The following is a 15,083-nucleotide window of genomic DNA, read 5'->3' on the forward strand; positions in this document are numbered from 1 at the left end:
TTAGATTATATTTTTTTATAGCAACTATTAAAATCGCCTTATATCTATCAAAAATAGTAGATAAAATAGTACTTTAACGCCAAGAGTAGATTAAATGATACTTTAACAGCGAGGATAGGTTAAAAACTTTATTTCTTCTCGCACGTTTTTTAATTGCTTCTATTTTTGAAAATTTTTGTATTCCTTTTCATAAGTTATTCGGGATTTAAATGGAAGTAGTTAGGATATGGCGTTTGTCGCCTCAGCCTGAATATCTGTTGGTAATTTACTTATTTCGTTTTGAGCCATTCAGAAACAGTCTATGGGTTTTATTCGCAAAAAAAGATGTAGAAAATCGTGCATTTTTTTTTAAATTTTTCTGAATATTTCAGATAACTTTTTAAAACTACCTGTTCACCGCAAATTTTCCCACGGTATAATTTCTTAATCTCCTATACTACCATGATCACGGTTTTATTCTATGGTTACGGCACTGAAAGGGATGCAAATGCACAAAAAGTCCGGTGGCTCTCAATATTTTTTTACAAATAAATATATTTTTTTTAATTTTAAACTTTAATAACTCGGTCATTTTGAAGTTGTTTGAAAAAACGGCAAAATATATACAGGGTTGCTCACCACATACGACACGGAGTATTGTAGCTAAACGATGAGATTTTTACAAATTGTAAGTTTGGGGTTCGTTGAAGGACTATTAGAGCTACAATTTAAAAATATTTTTACAACATACAGAGTGTCCCAAATAAATAAAAAATATCAAAGTTGTATTTTTTTAAATGGAACACCCTGTATATTATTACATTTTTAGTTTCTACAATTAAAATAAAGGTAAATTTGATTAAGATTTATTATACTTAAACCTTACCGTTTTTGAAATATTTTCAATTTTGTGAAATTGCAGTAAAAATTTTAAAGCTTCATTTCTCCAAGGGTATCAATGTTTTTAATACTAAATATTTAATGAAGTTTATTTATTGATCAGTTATTGTGTTGCAATAATAAAAATAATACTACCTTATACAGAGTGTCTAAAAATTTATTTTAAATAATTATTAGCTTCAAACGGCAATAACTTCTTTAATTTAAATGGAATGCCCTGTATATTTTAGAAGAATTAGATGCACAATTAAATTGTCTATCAAATTGTATTATACCATTTTTACCTATCCCTTCAAGTTTTCGTAGAAAATGCATTTTCTTATAATTTAGACCTCATTTATCAATATATCCATGGAATACTGACATTTTAGATTGTTTTTAAAGCAACAAATGTACAAAATGTACAAAATAAACAAATTATATCGACAATATTAGTATCTGTACTCTTTAAAAATTTGGTACATCTTTAAAAATAATCTAAAATGTCAATAGTCCATGGGTATATTGATAAATAAGTTCTAAATTACAAGAAAATGCATTTTCTACGGAAACTTAAAGAGATAGGTAAAAAATGGTATAATATAATTTGATAGACAATTAAATTGTGCATCTGATTCTCGTAAAATATACAGGATGTTCCATTTAAATTAAACAAGTTATTGCCGTCTGAAGCTAATAATTATTTAAAATATATTTTTAGACACTCTGTATAAGGTAGTATTATTTTTATTATTGCAACACAATAACTGATCAGTAAATAAACTTCGGTAAATATTTAGTATTAAAAACTTTGATACCCTTGGAGAAATGAAGCCTTAAAATTTTTACTGCAATTTCACAAAATTGAAAATATTTCAAAAACGGTAAGGTTTAAGTATAATAAATCTTAATCAAATTTACCTTTATTTTAATCGTAGAAACTAAAATGTAATAATATACAGGGTGTTCCATTTAAAAAAATACAACTTTGATATTTTTTACTTATTTGGGACACTCTGTATCTTGTAAAATTATTTTTAAATTGTACCTCTAATAGTCCTTCATCGAACCCAAAACTTACAATTTGTAAAAATCTCATCGTTTAGCTACAATACTCCGTGTCGTATGTGGTGAACAACCCTGTATAATATGGTTTTTTGATGGAGATCTACCAACCCTGAAAATATTTGGACTTATCTAAGACTCACCCTGTATAGAAGCCCAAACAGAACCATCTAGTATAAATTCTTGTTATCCACGTGTTCGGACCCGTGATGCATTCATTGTTGTAATCATAAAGTTTGAATGACAGACTGTGTTGAATGGATGAACATTTATTTGAATTGCAGTCTGTCTCTGACAATATTCCATAACAACTACATTATAATTCTAATTACTCGACATCAAAATTATTTAGAGCATAGAAAAGCAGGAAAGAAAATTAGCAAATTAGCAATTTAATAAATTGCATTAATAAAATTATTAAACAAAATAAAATAATATTAAATTTAATAAAAAAAATAATTTTCTGCATCCAACAAATCAAAAATCATTAAAATCGGCCCAGTCGTTCTTCAGTTATAAACATTATTTAGAAATCCTTTTATATTTTACACAGAATAATGTAGAAGTGTGGATTCATTTTAAAGGTTTCTTGAAAATTTAACACCATTAAATGGGTTTTGGTTTTACGATTCTCGCAGAGAAGCGCGAAGAACTGATTTTAAAACTAAATCGGTTCCAGCTAAAAGCATTAAAAGAGACATTAGCACCCTAATTTAAATATTAATTACATTAAAAACATCTTGAAAGAAGGCTTAAACCTTTAAGAAATATACGATTTTTATTTACAGTATTGAAGAGCATTTAGAACTTTTCTTATTCTCTTATTCCGTTAGTTACTAACATTTAAAGAACTACTAAGGAAATTAGACATTTATGACATCATTAGAATAAATAAATATAAAGAGGGTATTAACACAGATAATGATCTTATTCTTTCAAGTTGTTTCTGCTACTATTAACCACTTCTACAGTTTATTTAAATTCCAATTAGGGGTATTTTATTGAAATTTAAAATCTGTTCTTCATTTTTAGAAAATGTTAAATATGTCAAAAATCATACATTTTAGTCATATACTTCTCTAATGAAACCCACCTTTATTTCGTCTAGTTTTTATCTAAACTTATTGAGGAACGCCACTGTCTAATATACGACCCATTCTTAACGATTATTTATAGTTACAGGATTGGTGGTTTAGCCTGATTCATAGCCACAGTTCGAAATTAGTAAGAAAATATATGTTTGCACAAATACATACATATATTATCAAGATTGCCTTCTGGTGATAATTAGCAAAAGTAATGGTTAGTTCATGCTTCTCTTCATATCTTTCCTTTATCATAAGTTCGACGGAATGCATTTACAGGGTGTTTCAAAAATATGTGCCATCTCTCGTGAGGAGATTCCTCTCGTAAAAATGAGATTTATTGTTATATATTTCTGGAATTGAAAGATCTTTCACGTTAAATATTTGCACATATTTATCTAGCCAACACTCTGTATAATAATCACGAAAACGTTTTATTTTAATACTAGCGTGTACCCGCGACTTCGTTCGCATCGAGTTAATCATTTGTAATGGTGATGATAAAGCAAAGCAAGAATTTCCTTTAACATACAAACTGGATAAAATTTTCCAACATTTATGTCAGCATAAGAAAAAAAACAATATGGCGATATTATTATATAACTTGGTAATATTTGAGGGTGATTTCACCCCTTGGAACAAGAATTTCGAAAAATCCCTTCTTATCGAACCTCTACACCCTAGAGTCAACCTGTATGCAAAATTGAACTTCTTACGTTGAGTGGTTTGAGCAGGATCGTTAAGGATTTTATATATTAGTATAAATTCTGACACACGATTATTGGATAATATTATTACTTATTTTGTGTACCTCACTATTATCTGTGAATTTTAATTTTCCTGTCTTTTTAGTTTTTGTTAATTTATTTGTATTATAATTGTCTTGATTATGTAAGTCATGATTTTCCTGTATATATTTTACAACCATAGCTTAAGACAAATAAAAATATAATCCAAAAACATGTAAATATATTTTAGAAATATGATTTTCCGGGTTTTCACTGCCCGGATTGTTTCACTGCGAATTTTCTATTATAGGTATTTGATTAATGACTGTGTATAGATGAGGAATCGTTTTTCCAAAGGATTTTTCTCAGAACTGAACAAGGTTTAGCTAAGGTTAATTGAAAACTTTTCATTTAAGGCAAATAGAACAGTTTGCTATTGTTGGAATTAAACAATAACAAGATCCTTGAAAGCAAATTCAGTAGGTTTGACTCTGGGAGAGTTCGATAAATAAAAGCAGCTTCAAACATAAATTTGGATGTCTAAATATATATTATTTGTTTATTATTAATGTTTATTCAGCTATAACAACAATATAACATAGTAACAGTACGTTAGTTACAAGTAGTATTTTATTTATTATATGTGTGAAATAATATTTAGATAAATTTAATATAGTACATAATATTTAGTATTATTACATCTGTGTTTTGTAATAATTTATTATTTAGCAGTGTTTTATTTGTAAATAATTTATTATTTTATATCTGGTGTAGGAGATGGTTTCAAATTGTTTCCCATAAACAATAAATTTTTATTTGTATATACTGTCAGATGTAAAAAAACGCACCAGAAAAATTTTTGATCTAGTTTTTAATGTTTTACAAGGTAAATCGGAGATTAGTTTTTTTCAAGAAATGAACCGCTATTTGAGAGTTAGAGCAATGTTAGTGAGTTATTATAACTCAATAATGTATTCAAACGACGGAACATCATAATAACCAGGCTAAACACATCCCTAGATACTAACAACCGGCCAAACATAACCGTTTTATGCTCGTATACGTGTCCAAAACTTTTCCCGGTTCCAGTTTTAATGCATATATTATGGGATGTTATTACCGGACAATGGGAACATAAATGTTTAGGGGAAAAGTTAAAAACTTTGCGGACATGAGCCGATGCAAATAGTTGTACGCTTTCGGCATTGTTCAACACGTCGTGACTTACACGATGCTTTAATATAATTATACTACCTAATAACGTAATACGTATTTATTCCTATACAGGATGTTTCACAAAAACATGAGCCATCTCTCGTGAGGAGATTCCTCACGAAAATTTCCTCCATTCGAATCACTAAAAGTCCTGTAAAGAAAATTATAATAAATCGAAAGATTATATAGATTATTCTTCAAATTAATAGATAATATCGATTATTCTTCAAATTATTCTTGACACACTAGTCGAGCAAGAGGCATATCTCTATCGCTGTCATCAGCATCACGCTCAATAACAACTTCTTGCCAGTCTACTTCCTCAAAATCTTCAATAGTATCGGAAATAAAAATTGATCTATTGCCGTTTCCTAGCTTAGCGGCTCTATCATTAGTAAGCCTGTTTCTCTTTTTTGAATGAATATGACTATAAACGCTAAAATTGCGTTCCGTGACAGCCAAAGATGCTGGCATCATCAACATTCGTGAAGCTACTTGTGATAATGAAGATGAAGAACACAGTCCTTTCCACCAGGAGACTGGGTTATCAAAACTACTTTTCCATATAAAGTTATTTCCAAATAACTTGTCACTTCTACAACGGTAATCTGCTATTTCATCTATTATTTCTTGCTCTTTTATATTGAGTTTATTTTTTGATATATTAAGTATGCATTCTATGGTAGAAAGAATTTGGGTTTCATCAAGTTGAGAACCTTGTGATTTTGGATTTAGTAATTCTGCAGCATAATGAATGGGTTTAATAGCAAATTTTTCTTTTTTGTCAACAAACTCCAACAATTCGGATTTTTCTTTGTCGTCACGTGAGGACAATGCAAGATTATTCTGAATTACCGTTCTAATATCACAAAATGCTTTTACAGCAAAATGAATAGTGCTATAATCTACTTCTACAACTTTTAACCATTTGCCAATAGGTTCAAAAATGTTAATTACGTTGGAAATTTGGGCCCAAAATACTTCGTCATCTAATATCCACTCCTTAACATTTTTATCAATCATTTGTGTTGCTTCTTGACTAACCGCAACACCTTCTAAACTGAGCCTAGTATTGTATACACTTTTTAAATTGGTCAAAATTGAAGACCAGCGAGTTTTTACTACGCTACGACTTACGAGCTCGGGACTTCCCCGTTGAAATGCGAGGTTGCAAATAAGTTGGTGAATCCTCAAACTCGATATATTCACCATATTATATGTTTGTAAAACTGTTCTATAGTAAGTTTAATGTTTATATGGTTACAAATTATGAAAGATATATTAATAAACATCGGGTTTGAATCGTTAATGACAAGATTTAAGTATTTTTTAAAATATTTCCATTATTCCCAATATTTCCAATATTTCCTAGACACGTTTGGAAATTTCCAATATTTCCATTTACAACACTACACATGGCTAAAATTATTGCATATAACGATAATTTTATTTTATTTTGGACCTAAAATTATTCAATTTATATTTTTGGACATACTGGTTTACTACACGACTAACTAATATAAAATTAAAAATCCAAGTGTATCTAGGCTGTTATTATAATTTTATTTTATAATGAGTGAAAATCCACAAAAAACAAATTTCATTTTAAACAGAAAATATTGAAAACAATTTTAATTGTTTCTCACAACTGTCTGTATTGCCTCCTCGAGCATCAATGCAAGCTGTGAGACGACGTGGCATGTTCTCAATTACGTTGTCCAGAAGATGTTGAGGAATGGCTTCCCATGTTTCGCACGCACCAATTTTCAATTCATTTAAGGTACGGGGGGAATCACTCCTTTTGGCAATATGGTGTTTTAGCATGTCCCAAGCATGCTCGATCACATTCACATCGGTGACCACCACAGTTTTCTTATACCCTCTTCCTCATAAAATTCGTGAACCGCTAAAGTGCGATGGGGAGGAGCATCATCGTCCATGTAAACAAATTCATCCCCCACGGCCCCTCGAAATTGACGCACAATAGGCTCTAAAACGTCTCTAAGATATGAGGCACCTGTCATTGTGCCATCAATAAAAACAAGAGGAGTTCGTGAAATAATGTTTCTAGGCATTTTAAGGCCAAAACAATGGTCAAATTTCTTCTGAAACCCAAGAGACCGCAAATCGAAATGTGCAAGAATTTGTAATAATATTGGGTCTGAACGATAAACATTATTTACCATATCCATTTTAACAAAAAAAAAATGTTTATTACAGATTACCCAAGCTACGTATAAAAAAATATTCTTTAAATTCCTTTCCGAATATTTTTAATAAGTTGACCAATAAGTTCTTTACTTGCACACTTATCAAGTTATCTACTGTTTTATGGAGGTCTTTATTTCCTGTTCCATTATTGGCATATCTAATACATACAGTATTATATCGGAAACACCTACTTCCGAAAAAAAAGCAAATATTTCCCTAGATTTCATACATTGCGTCGTGTATCCCGCGGTTAGTGTAGCGTGCGCTCACTAAATTCCCAGAGTTGCAAACTTTCTGGCTGGGAATTATGTGAGCTCCAAGCTGCGTGACCGTCCCAGTCGCTATGCCGCCTTATTTTTCTCGATTTCCCACCGCAAACTCTTTAAATTCCGCCGGTTTATTGCTAGAAACTTTCCGGTTTGGGTATAAACGAATAGAGAGTGCCTTCTAGTCGGGATTTCGGGGAAGAATGTCCATAAATCATATGCTATTCGTTTAATAAATCTTGTTGCTTTTTTCCGGGTTATATTTTACTGGAAAAGTGTCATTTATTTATTTACAAAGTCTTGGATACAACAGAAAAGGTCTAAAAAGAATCTTTGATTTAATCCTAATCTTATAGTTATACCGTCTCATTAAGCGAAGTTTTAATCTAATCATCATCATTTTCAGCTTATTCAACCATTTCCAATTATGGTCTCTTTGTAGTTATGCCATCTCAACTTATCCCTGCTAATGTCCTAAATATCATGGTCCTATCTCAGGGGCTCGGTCTTCCTCTAGGTCTCTTAATTTCTCGTGGGTACCATGTTGTAATTTTTATGGTCCATCTGTTGTCCATTCTTCTTGCCAGGTGTCCTGTCCATTGCCATTTGAGAGATTTGACTGTGTGGATTACACATCTACTACCTGGGTCTTTTGTCGTATCCACTCTATTATTTTACGATCTCTCATGGTTATTCTCAGCATTTTTCGTTCTATTGAGCGTTAGCATGAGAAATATTGTAAAAAATTCATCTTTGTTATGTTTCTTAAAATTAAATATTGAGATATCCAGAATTTCTTCGTTTTCAAGGTTTTTAGATCCTATAGCCCAAAGAGTTCTGATAGGAGTTAGTTTTACGTAAAGGTAGGATATAACTATCATCATGCAAAAATTAATGTTGATGTTCCTTTGGGATAAACATGTTTTTCAAATAATTGTTTCTAATATGTGTATATACCATAATTAATTAAAACATAACATTGTTTTACCATAATTAATTAAAACATGACATACCTTTCTCCACTACCAACTGTCCTCCACAATGGATTATCATTGGTGATTGGTGTTCTATCGTGCTTATTGGCAAACCTTCCTCCCAGTCTTCTTATCTGGTCACTTTCTGGGTGTTCAGCAGCAAACCTGGCTTTCTTTCTTAAAAGTTGAACAGTGAGGGCATAGCTGATCATCATCACCGTCATGGGAATGTAGAAAGCAATCAGACTTCCAAAAACGAAAAAAGCCCTGTTGTTGATGACGCATTTTTGGGGATCAGGCATGATGTTCTCGTGGTTAATTATACCTAGAACAAAATATGAGTTTAAATAAATAATTTTGTAATGCCTAACATTGAAGTGAAGTGAGAAGGGCGAATACAAATTTTCTGGGGAAATATGGGGAAACAACAGAACACCTAATCACTGAGTGTGCCGAGACTGGAGAACTAACCTCCGTAAAGCCGCCTCAGATACTGGTTTTTTTCAAAGCTCGAATTCTGTATGATGAGTTATAACACAAGAAAGAGGGACGCAACGATGTAGCCTTCTTTGACGCTTTTTCTACGATCATACGTTATAACTTCTTCATGGTCATACTTCGTTTCGACCACAGTGCACTCTTTTCTCACAAAATATTTCGATTGTAGAAATAATTGAGAATCAAGAGCCTCAAGCGAAAACCCAGGAACAAATCGTTGAACTCCGTAACAAAATTGTAAAATGGCGTATTCTAAAAGCTATAGAAAAGGCGGTTTAAGTTAATAGATTTTCCAGTTAAATTATACCGTTCGTTGTTGGAAAACTTGAAGTTTTCTTCCCTTGTCTCTCTGCTAAAACGATTAAACGGATTGCAGGCGTGTCTCTTGGGAAAATCCAATGGTCAGAATGAAATTGACTCGGCTCTTACAGGATAACGATATTATTTGGCTGCCGCTGTATATTATGGACAGAAAGAAAATGCAGGAATTGGAATTGAAAATCAACTATCTAAATCTAAATAAATAAAACAAACTCCGGTTGTACAGGGTGAGTCAAGGATAGAGACCATTATCTCATTTTTGTTTCGAGTTTTACAAAAAAATGTCAAATAGAAAAGTTATAGGGAAGGTTAAGATACCTACTTTATTATTATATTCTATAAAACATTCTATAAACTATTCTACAAAATTAGTATGGAGTATAAAAGATGCTCCAAAAAAGTGTGGCGGATATAACATATTTTTTTTATTTTCAATTTTTTATCACACTGCAATCTAATATTTGTTTAAACAAATTTAAATATTACAAAAACTATTCATTTTAGGTATAACACATTATATAAGAAAGTTATGAAATTTTACGCAGAATCTAAAAATAAAATAAAACATAGGGTGTTCCATTTAAAAAAACATATGTTATATTCGCCCCACTTTTTTGAAGCATTCTGTATATTCTAAAATAATTCTAAAATGTGTATCTTAACCGTCCCTATAACTTTTATATTTAATATTTTTTTGTAAACCTCGAAACAAATGAGATAATGGACTTTATATCTCTATATCTCTATCGTTGACTCACACTGTACAAGTTAGAGATAATTTTCACTTTCTACGTTAATTTCAATTATCGAAATAATCCGTAATCAAGCCTTTAGACCTATTTGCATTGAAAATTTCTTATGATTATCGTTATTCGCCGAATCCCTTGTTTGCCTTATCAACCCTTAGGACAAAAGGTTGGAAAATATATGTATATTTCAATAGGGTTGGGATTAACTAATCTGTGCGTGAAGGTTTATGATAAATAGAATATTCAGCTTTACAAGCCTGCCTTATTATCGTTTTGAGGCACTTCCGTTTTGTGTTTAGGTTGTTTAGACCTGTATTGTATTATGTATAATAAAAGCAGAGATGCAATAATAGCAAAATTAACTCCCACTCTTTACAATTACCCAGTAAATAAAACGTCTTGAAGTTTTGTACACTGCCAACTGAAAGGGTTTCTTTTGAGTTGAGCCTCTCGGCACAACTACAAAGGGCCTAACTGTAATTATAACCTTATTTAACGAGAAAATGCCTTAAATTAGCCCACTGTTGCGGATACGGATCACGTTTAAATTGCGAGAAGGGCACTGTAAAAAAGATATGTGACGAGGTCATTTCTCTTTGCCGCGGGTATATCTATATCTTGCTTTTTATGTCGGACACTCAGGGCTAAGTTTTCGAAAAATCACGCACGTGCTTCATTCGAGGAGGGTTTTAAAAAAAAAATATGGTATTAAAATGACAAATGTGTCGTCAGAATTAAAAAAGCAAGCAATTTTAGATTAAATTTTTTGTTTATTTTTTCTTATCGTTGATTGAAAAAATTGGGAAGATACGCAATCTAATGTACGAGTTCATGACAAGACATGATGAGAATTTGATTTCCCCTTACGTCTCAAGTGCTGTACGGTAGAAACACCAATTGTTCTGCAGTCAACGCATAAAGCACTTATTTTCTCTAATTCTTAATCATATAAAAGTTTATTAAATTACGTACTGTACCCAAAATCCGTAAATCTACGAATTAATCAGTAGTTTTGGCAACACTGTCACCGGCAACCACTCATCCTGTTGACTGAAAGCAGAACTACGGTACAGTATTCTTTATCCGCTGCGCTGTAAACGACATCAGCGCGCAGCGGCGCAAAACTAAACTAAATCTCGGAATTCTCGGACATGCTGACGGTAACGCCATCTACATCTCGGACAGGTTTTGTGCTACGATATCGCCCATATTCTAGGTTGCTTCTTATTTCTTCAATCAATATTCTTATCATTTGAATTTAACTCACCTAATACAGTTATTGAACTGGAAACGATCATGGACAGCAACCATGCAAGTCCTATCCTAAGTACGACAGTTCTCGTGGTTGTGCTGTGTCTGGTTTTCAGGGGGTTTCTTATGCCTAGGTACCTTCCTAGGCTGATAAAGCACATGTGCATGATGGAGGCGGAACATGCCAGTACATCGCAGGTGGCATACACGTTGCACCATATCAATCCAAATGGCCATTCCCCTAGAAAGAAGAGAAAAATTATTTATTTCTTGCTGAATTAATATAAGATTATATCGTCATAATTCCCTTTTAGGACACTATTAACGGGAATTAAGATGCTATAGTTACCTCTACTTTTTATAGGTAACAATTATTAAATACAATAAAGATTATGAGTAATAAGATAAAGAATATACCTAAAATATACAGGGCGTTCTATTTAAATTAAAGAAGTTATTGGCGTTTAAAGCTAGAAATTATTTAAAATAAATTTTTAGACACTCTGTATAAGGTAGCATTATTTTTATTATTGCAACACAATAACTGATCAATAAATAAACTTCAGTAAATATTTAGTATTAAAAACGTTGATACCCTTGGAGAAATAAAGCCTTAAAATTTTTGCTGCAATTTCACAAAATTGAAAATATTTAAAAAACGGTAAGGTTTAAGTGTAATAAACCTTAATCAAATTTACCTTTATTTTAATCGTAGAATCTAAAAATGTTATAATATACATGGTGTTCCGTTTAAAAAAATACAACTTTGATATTTTTTACTTATTTGGGACACTCTGTATCTTGTAAAATTATTTTTAAATTGTACCTCTGATAGTCCTTCATCGAACCCAAAATTTAAAATTTGTAAAAATGTCATCGTTTAGCTACAGTACTGCGTGTCGTATGTGGTGAACAACAACCCTGTAGATATAAAGATGAACGCTATTCCAATGATTGTTCCAGGACTATACGGAGTAAAATGGATAGTTAAAAAAAGCTTTTTAAGGCTAGATAGTGAAAAAGAGGAAAATTTAGAACAACCTACTTAAAAATCTGGACTTTCTCCCCTAAAACGGGAAATCTGGCAAACCTGTCAACCACACCGCATTTCTGTAAGTGTAACAAAACATATTATTGTGTATGCTGACGCCTTGTTTGTTCCATTCAAAAAAAATAAATCCCGACGTATCACGCGGCGTAATGCAAAACTATACATAACCTAAATCCCAACATAAACGAATAATAATAATACTGGCGGAGCAACTGTAACCATAAATTACGCTCGCGCTTTTTTCGCCGCTCTCATCTTCAGATTTATCTTGCGAACAAAACTTTGAATAAATCATTTGGACCGTCTTTTTTTACCCTCCCCGCCCCTGTTTGCTCCCGCTGTTTTCCTGCTCGCTACACTTGGAAAAAAAAACGAAATTTGCGGTCAAGCTGTGACAAATATTCTCCAATGTAAATATTCGGCGTAAAAATATAACTACAGTTATGTTTGTTTAAAAATTAGAATTATTTAATAGTTATTTAATGTACTAGTGTGTTATTTTACATATAAATCACGCTGGGAAATGTTTTTTTAATTTTCTCAAGTAACTTATATGTTATAACAAATAGAAATTAGTAGGATAAATTAGTGTTACTATTTTTACAATATATTTAAATAATTCTCAATAATCTTTATAATGCCTGGTAAATTCTAAACTAGATTTACTTTGCCTAAGCCGAATTTTAAAATGTTAAATCTATCAGACAAATTATTCATAAAGTATCGTCCCGAAAGAGAGACGAAAAGCAAATTTGCCCGCTTTTTTGTTTTCTCTGGTTCTACCTCGACAATTTTCATTTTTAATAGGCTCGAAAATATGGGGTTTAACTCGAAAACAATGTAAAATCTGAATAAATTATCAAGAAAAAAGGATCTTTTATTTTGAGAGAGGGTTTTTTTTTGTTTTGTTTTACAAAAAAATGTATATCATGCTTTTAGAAATTGTGAAAATTAACTTTTGTAAATTATATTATTGAATATACCGTAGTATATTCTGTTTTTTTTCTCAGGTAAGATTTGGACAGACGACGACAGAAAAAAAAGCAGATGACGTCCCATACCAATCTATTTATTTTACTAAAAAAAGTTTCTAATATTTTTTAAGTTAACTATGGATGGGTTTAAATATAAATCCGTCATGCGTCGTTTCTTGTTGTTTTAACCAGTTTTATTGGTTTATTTCAGAAATGACAGATCATATTTCCATTTTATTGGTTTGTGGGAACGATAAACGACAAACGGACGCCGATGCCTATGAACTCGCCTTGTCAAAGTCTTGCCAAATTATAGGTTATAATTTTGTGTCAACTTATGTCAAATACCCTACGTTTTGGAAGATGATGCATTTGGATTCGTGTTATGAAGCGTGTTTTGTGTCTTTTGAAGTCAAGTGGAGGAAAACCCGAGGGAAAATTAACTGTAGACCGAGCACAGTTTATAGTTCATCCTCGCTGCCCAGGCAGAAATTCTTATACACCAATAAAGTTACCATCAATAAAGTTTGTATACCATCTCATCGTAGATAAGTGCATCTCGTATATGGTACGAGGATCGTACTAAACATATACTAAAAACTAGAGTAGCTGTAAAATATCGACATCAAAAGATAGGTAAATAATGGGGTGCAGAAAAATAATGTCAAAAGGCACTGGTTTAAAAAAATTAAGATTAAAGTTAATTAATCGACCTTTAAGGTATAAAATTTGGTAAGTGTTATTATTAATAAAATAGTTTGTTTTATTTATGTTGTTTAATTTATTCCTGTGGAATATTACAAATTTGTATTTGTACATAAGAAATAGTTTTTTCTATACTTTTTTGGTATGTGGTCTTTTGTTCTGGTTTGTTTTGTATTAACACATGCCGGTTTTTTTTAAATAAAATAACTTGATTACAAATTTTCAGTTTTATTCAGATTTTTTTCACAATATTTTGAAGTAATGACTCGCCAGTCAAATTTTAAATGTATTAATTTCCTGCTATGCATTCCAATTATTGTATCAACTTATTTCTTTGTAAAATAAAATAAACTACTTTGAAATTAAAATGACAGACACATCTATCACTGTCAAGGATCTTGTCGTTGGACAGACTATAGATGCAAAAAATCCAATCTACGTGTATATGTAACCTCTGTTAAATATTATATTATGTACTATTATTCATGATCTTTTCGAATCTGCGGGCTCTTTCAAAGATGGAGCCGAACTTGAAAAGTAAAGTTCATTTCGATATGCTAGCTGGCAAGCGACACAGAAAATTGAAAAATCTTCTTGAAGCTGGCTTTATTGTACGGGTAAATATCTTATTTCCGGATAGTTTAGCGACATATTCTACAGAGTGAGAAAAAGATGATGATTTTTATATTTGTTAATCTACGACAATGTCATTATGACATAATTAACATTGTCATTTGGATGTCAATATGGCTTTCATAATATTCATAATTCATAATAACACGCAAATTTTGAAATAAGAAACAAGCAAAAAAAGGTATCTAAATATGTTTATTTATTGTAAACATTAATTATAATATCAGTACAATTGGTTAAATTAATTCCAGACGATGACAGGTGAGTTGAATTTTTAGAAAATAAGTTTATTTCCTGAGTGCTTGAAATTGTTGAAGACCCATCATTGCCAGAAATGTTACCCAGAATATTACACACTTTTTTCTTATTTCCTTTGGAATTTTCTATATAGCTCTCTGCCACTGTGTTAGAGCGCCAACCACCATGTCTTTTAACAGTTAATAAATCCACTCCTGAATCTGCAAGCAACGAGGCAGATGATCTGCGTAAACAATGTCCA

General features: G+C 31.4%; 1 protein-coding gene across 1 annotated transcript in view; it reads right to left on the reverse strand.

The window, feature by feature from the left end:
• The window catches only part of LOC115876255 (5-hydroxytryptamine receptor 2C-like), a 103,843-nt gene that overhangs the window by 13,429 nt on the left and 75,331 nt on the right, over positions 1–15,083 (reverse strand). The window contains exons 3-4 of the mRNA XM_030891962.1: positions 11,238–11,462; positions 8,442–8,727 (exon numbers count right to left, since the gene is read on the reverse strand). Coding sequence (XP_030747822.1) covers positions 8,442–8,727; positions 11,238–11,462 — 511 coding nt within the window. The remainder of the gene's footprint in view (positions 1–8,441; positions 8,728–11,237; positions 11,463–15,083) is intronic.

The sequence above is a fragment of the Sitophilus oryzae genome, unplaced genomic scaffold (genome assembly GCF_002938485.1).
Source record: "Sitophilus oryzae breed Bouriz unplaced genomic scaffold, Soryzae_2.0 scaffold_1430_pilon_pilon, whole genome shotgun sequence".
Lineage (NCBI taxonomy): Eukaryota > Metazoa > Arthropoda > Insecta > Coleoptera > Curculionidae > Sitophilus > Sitophilus oryzae.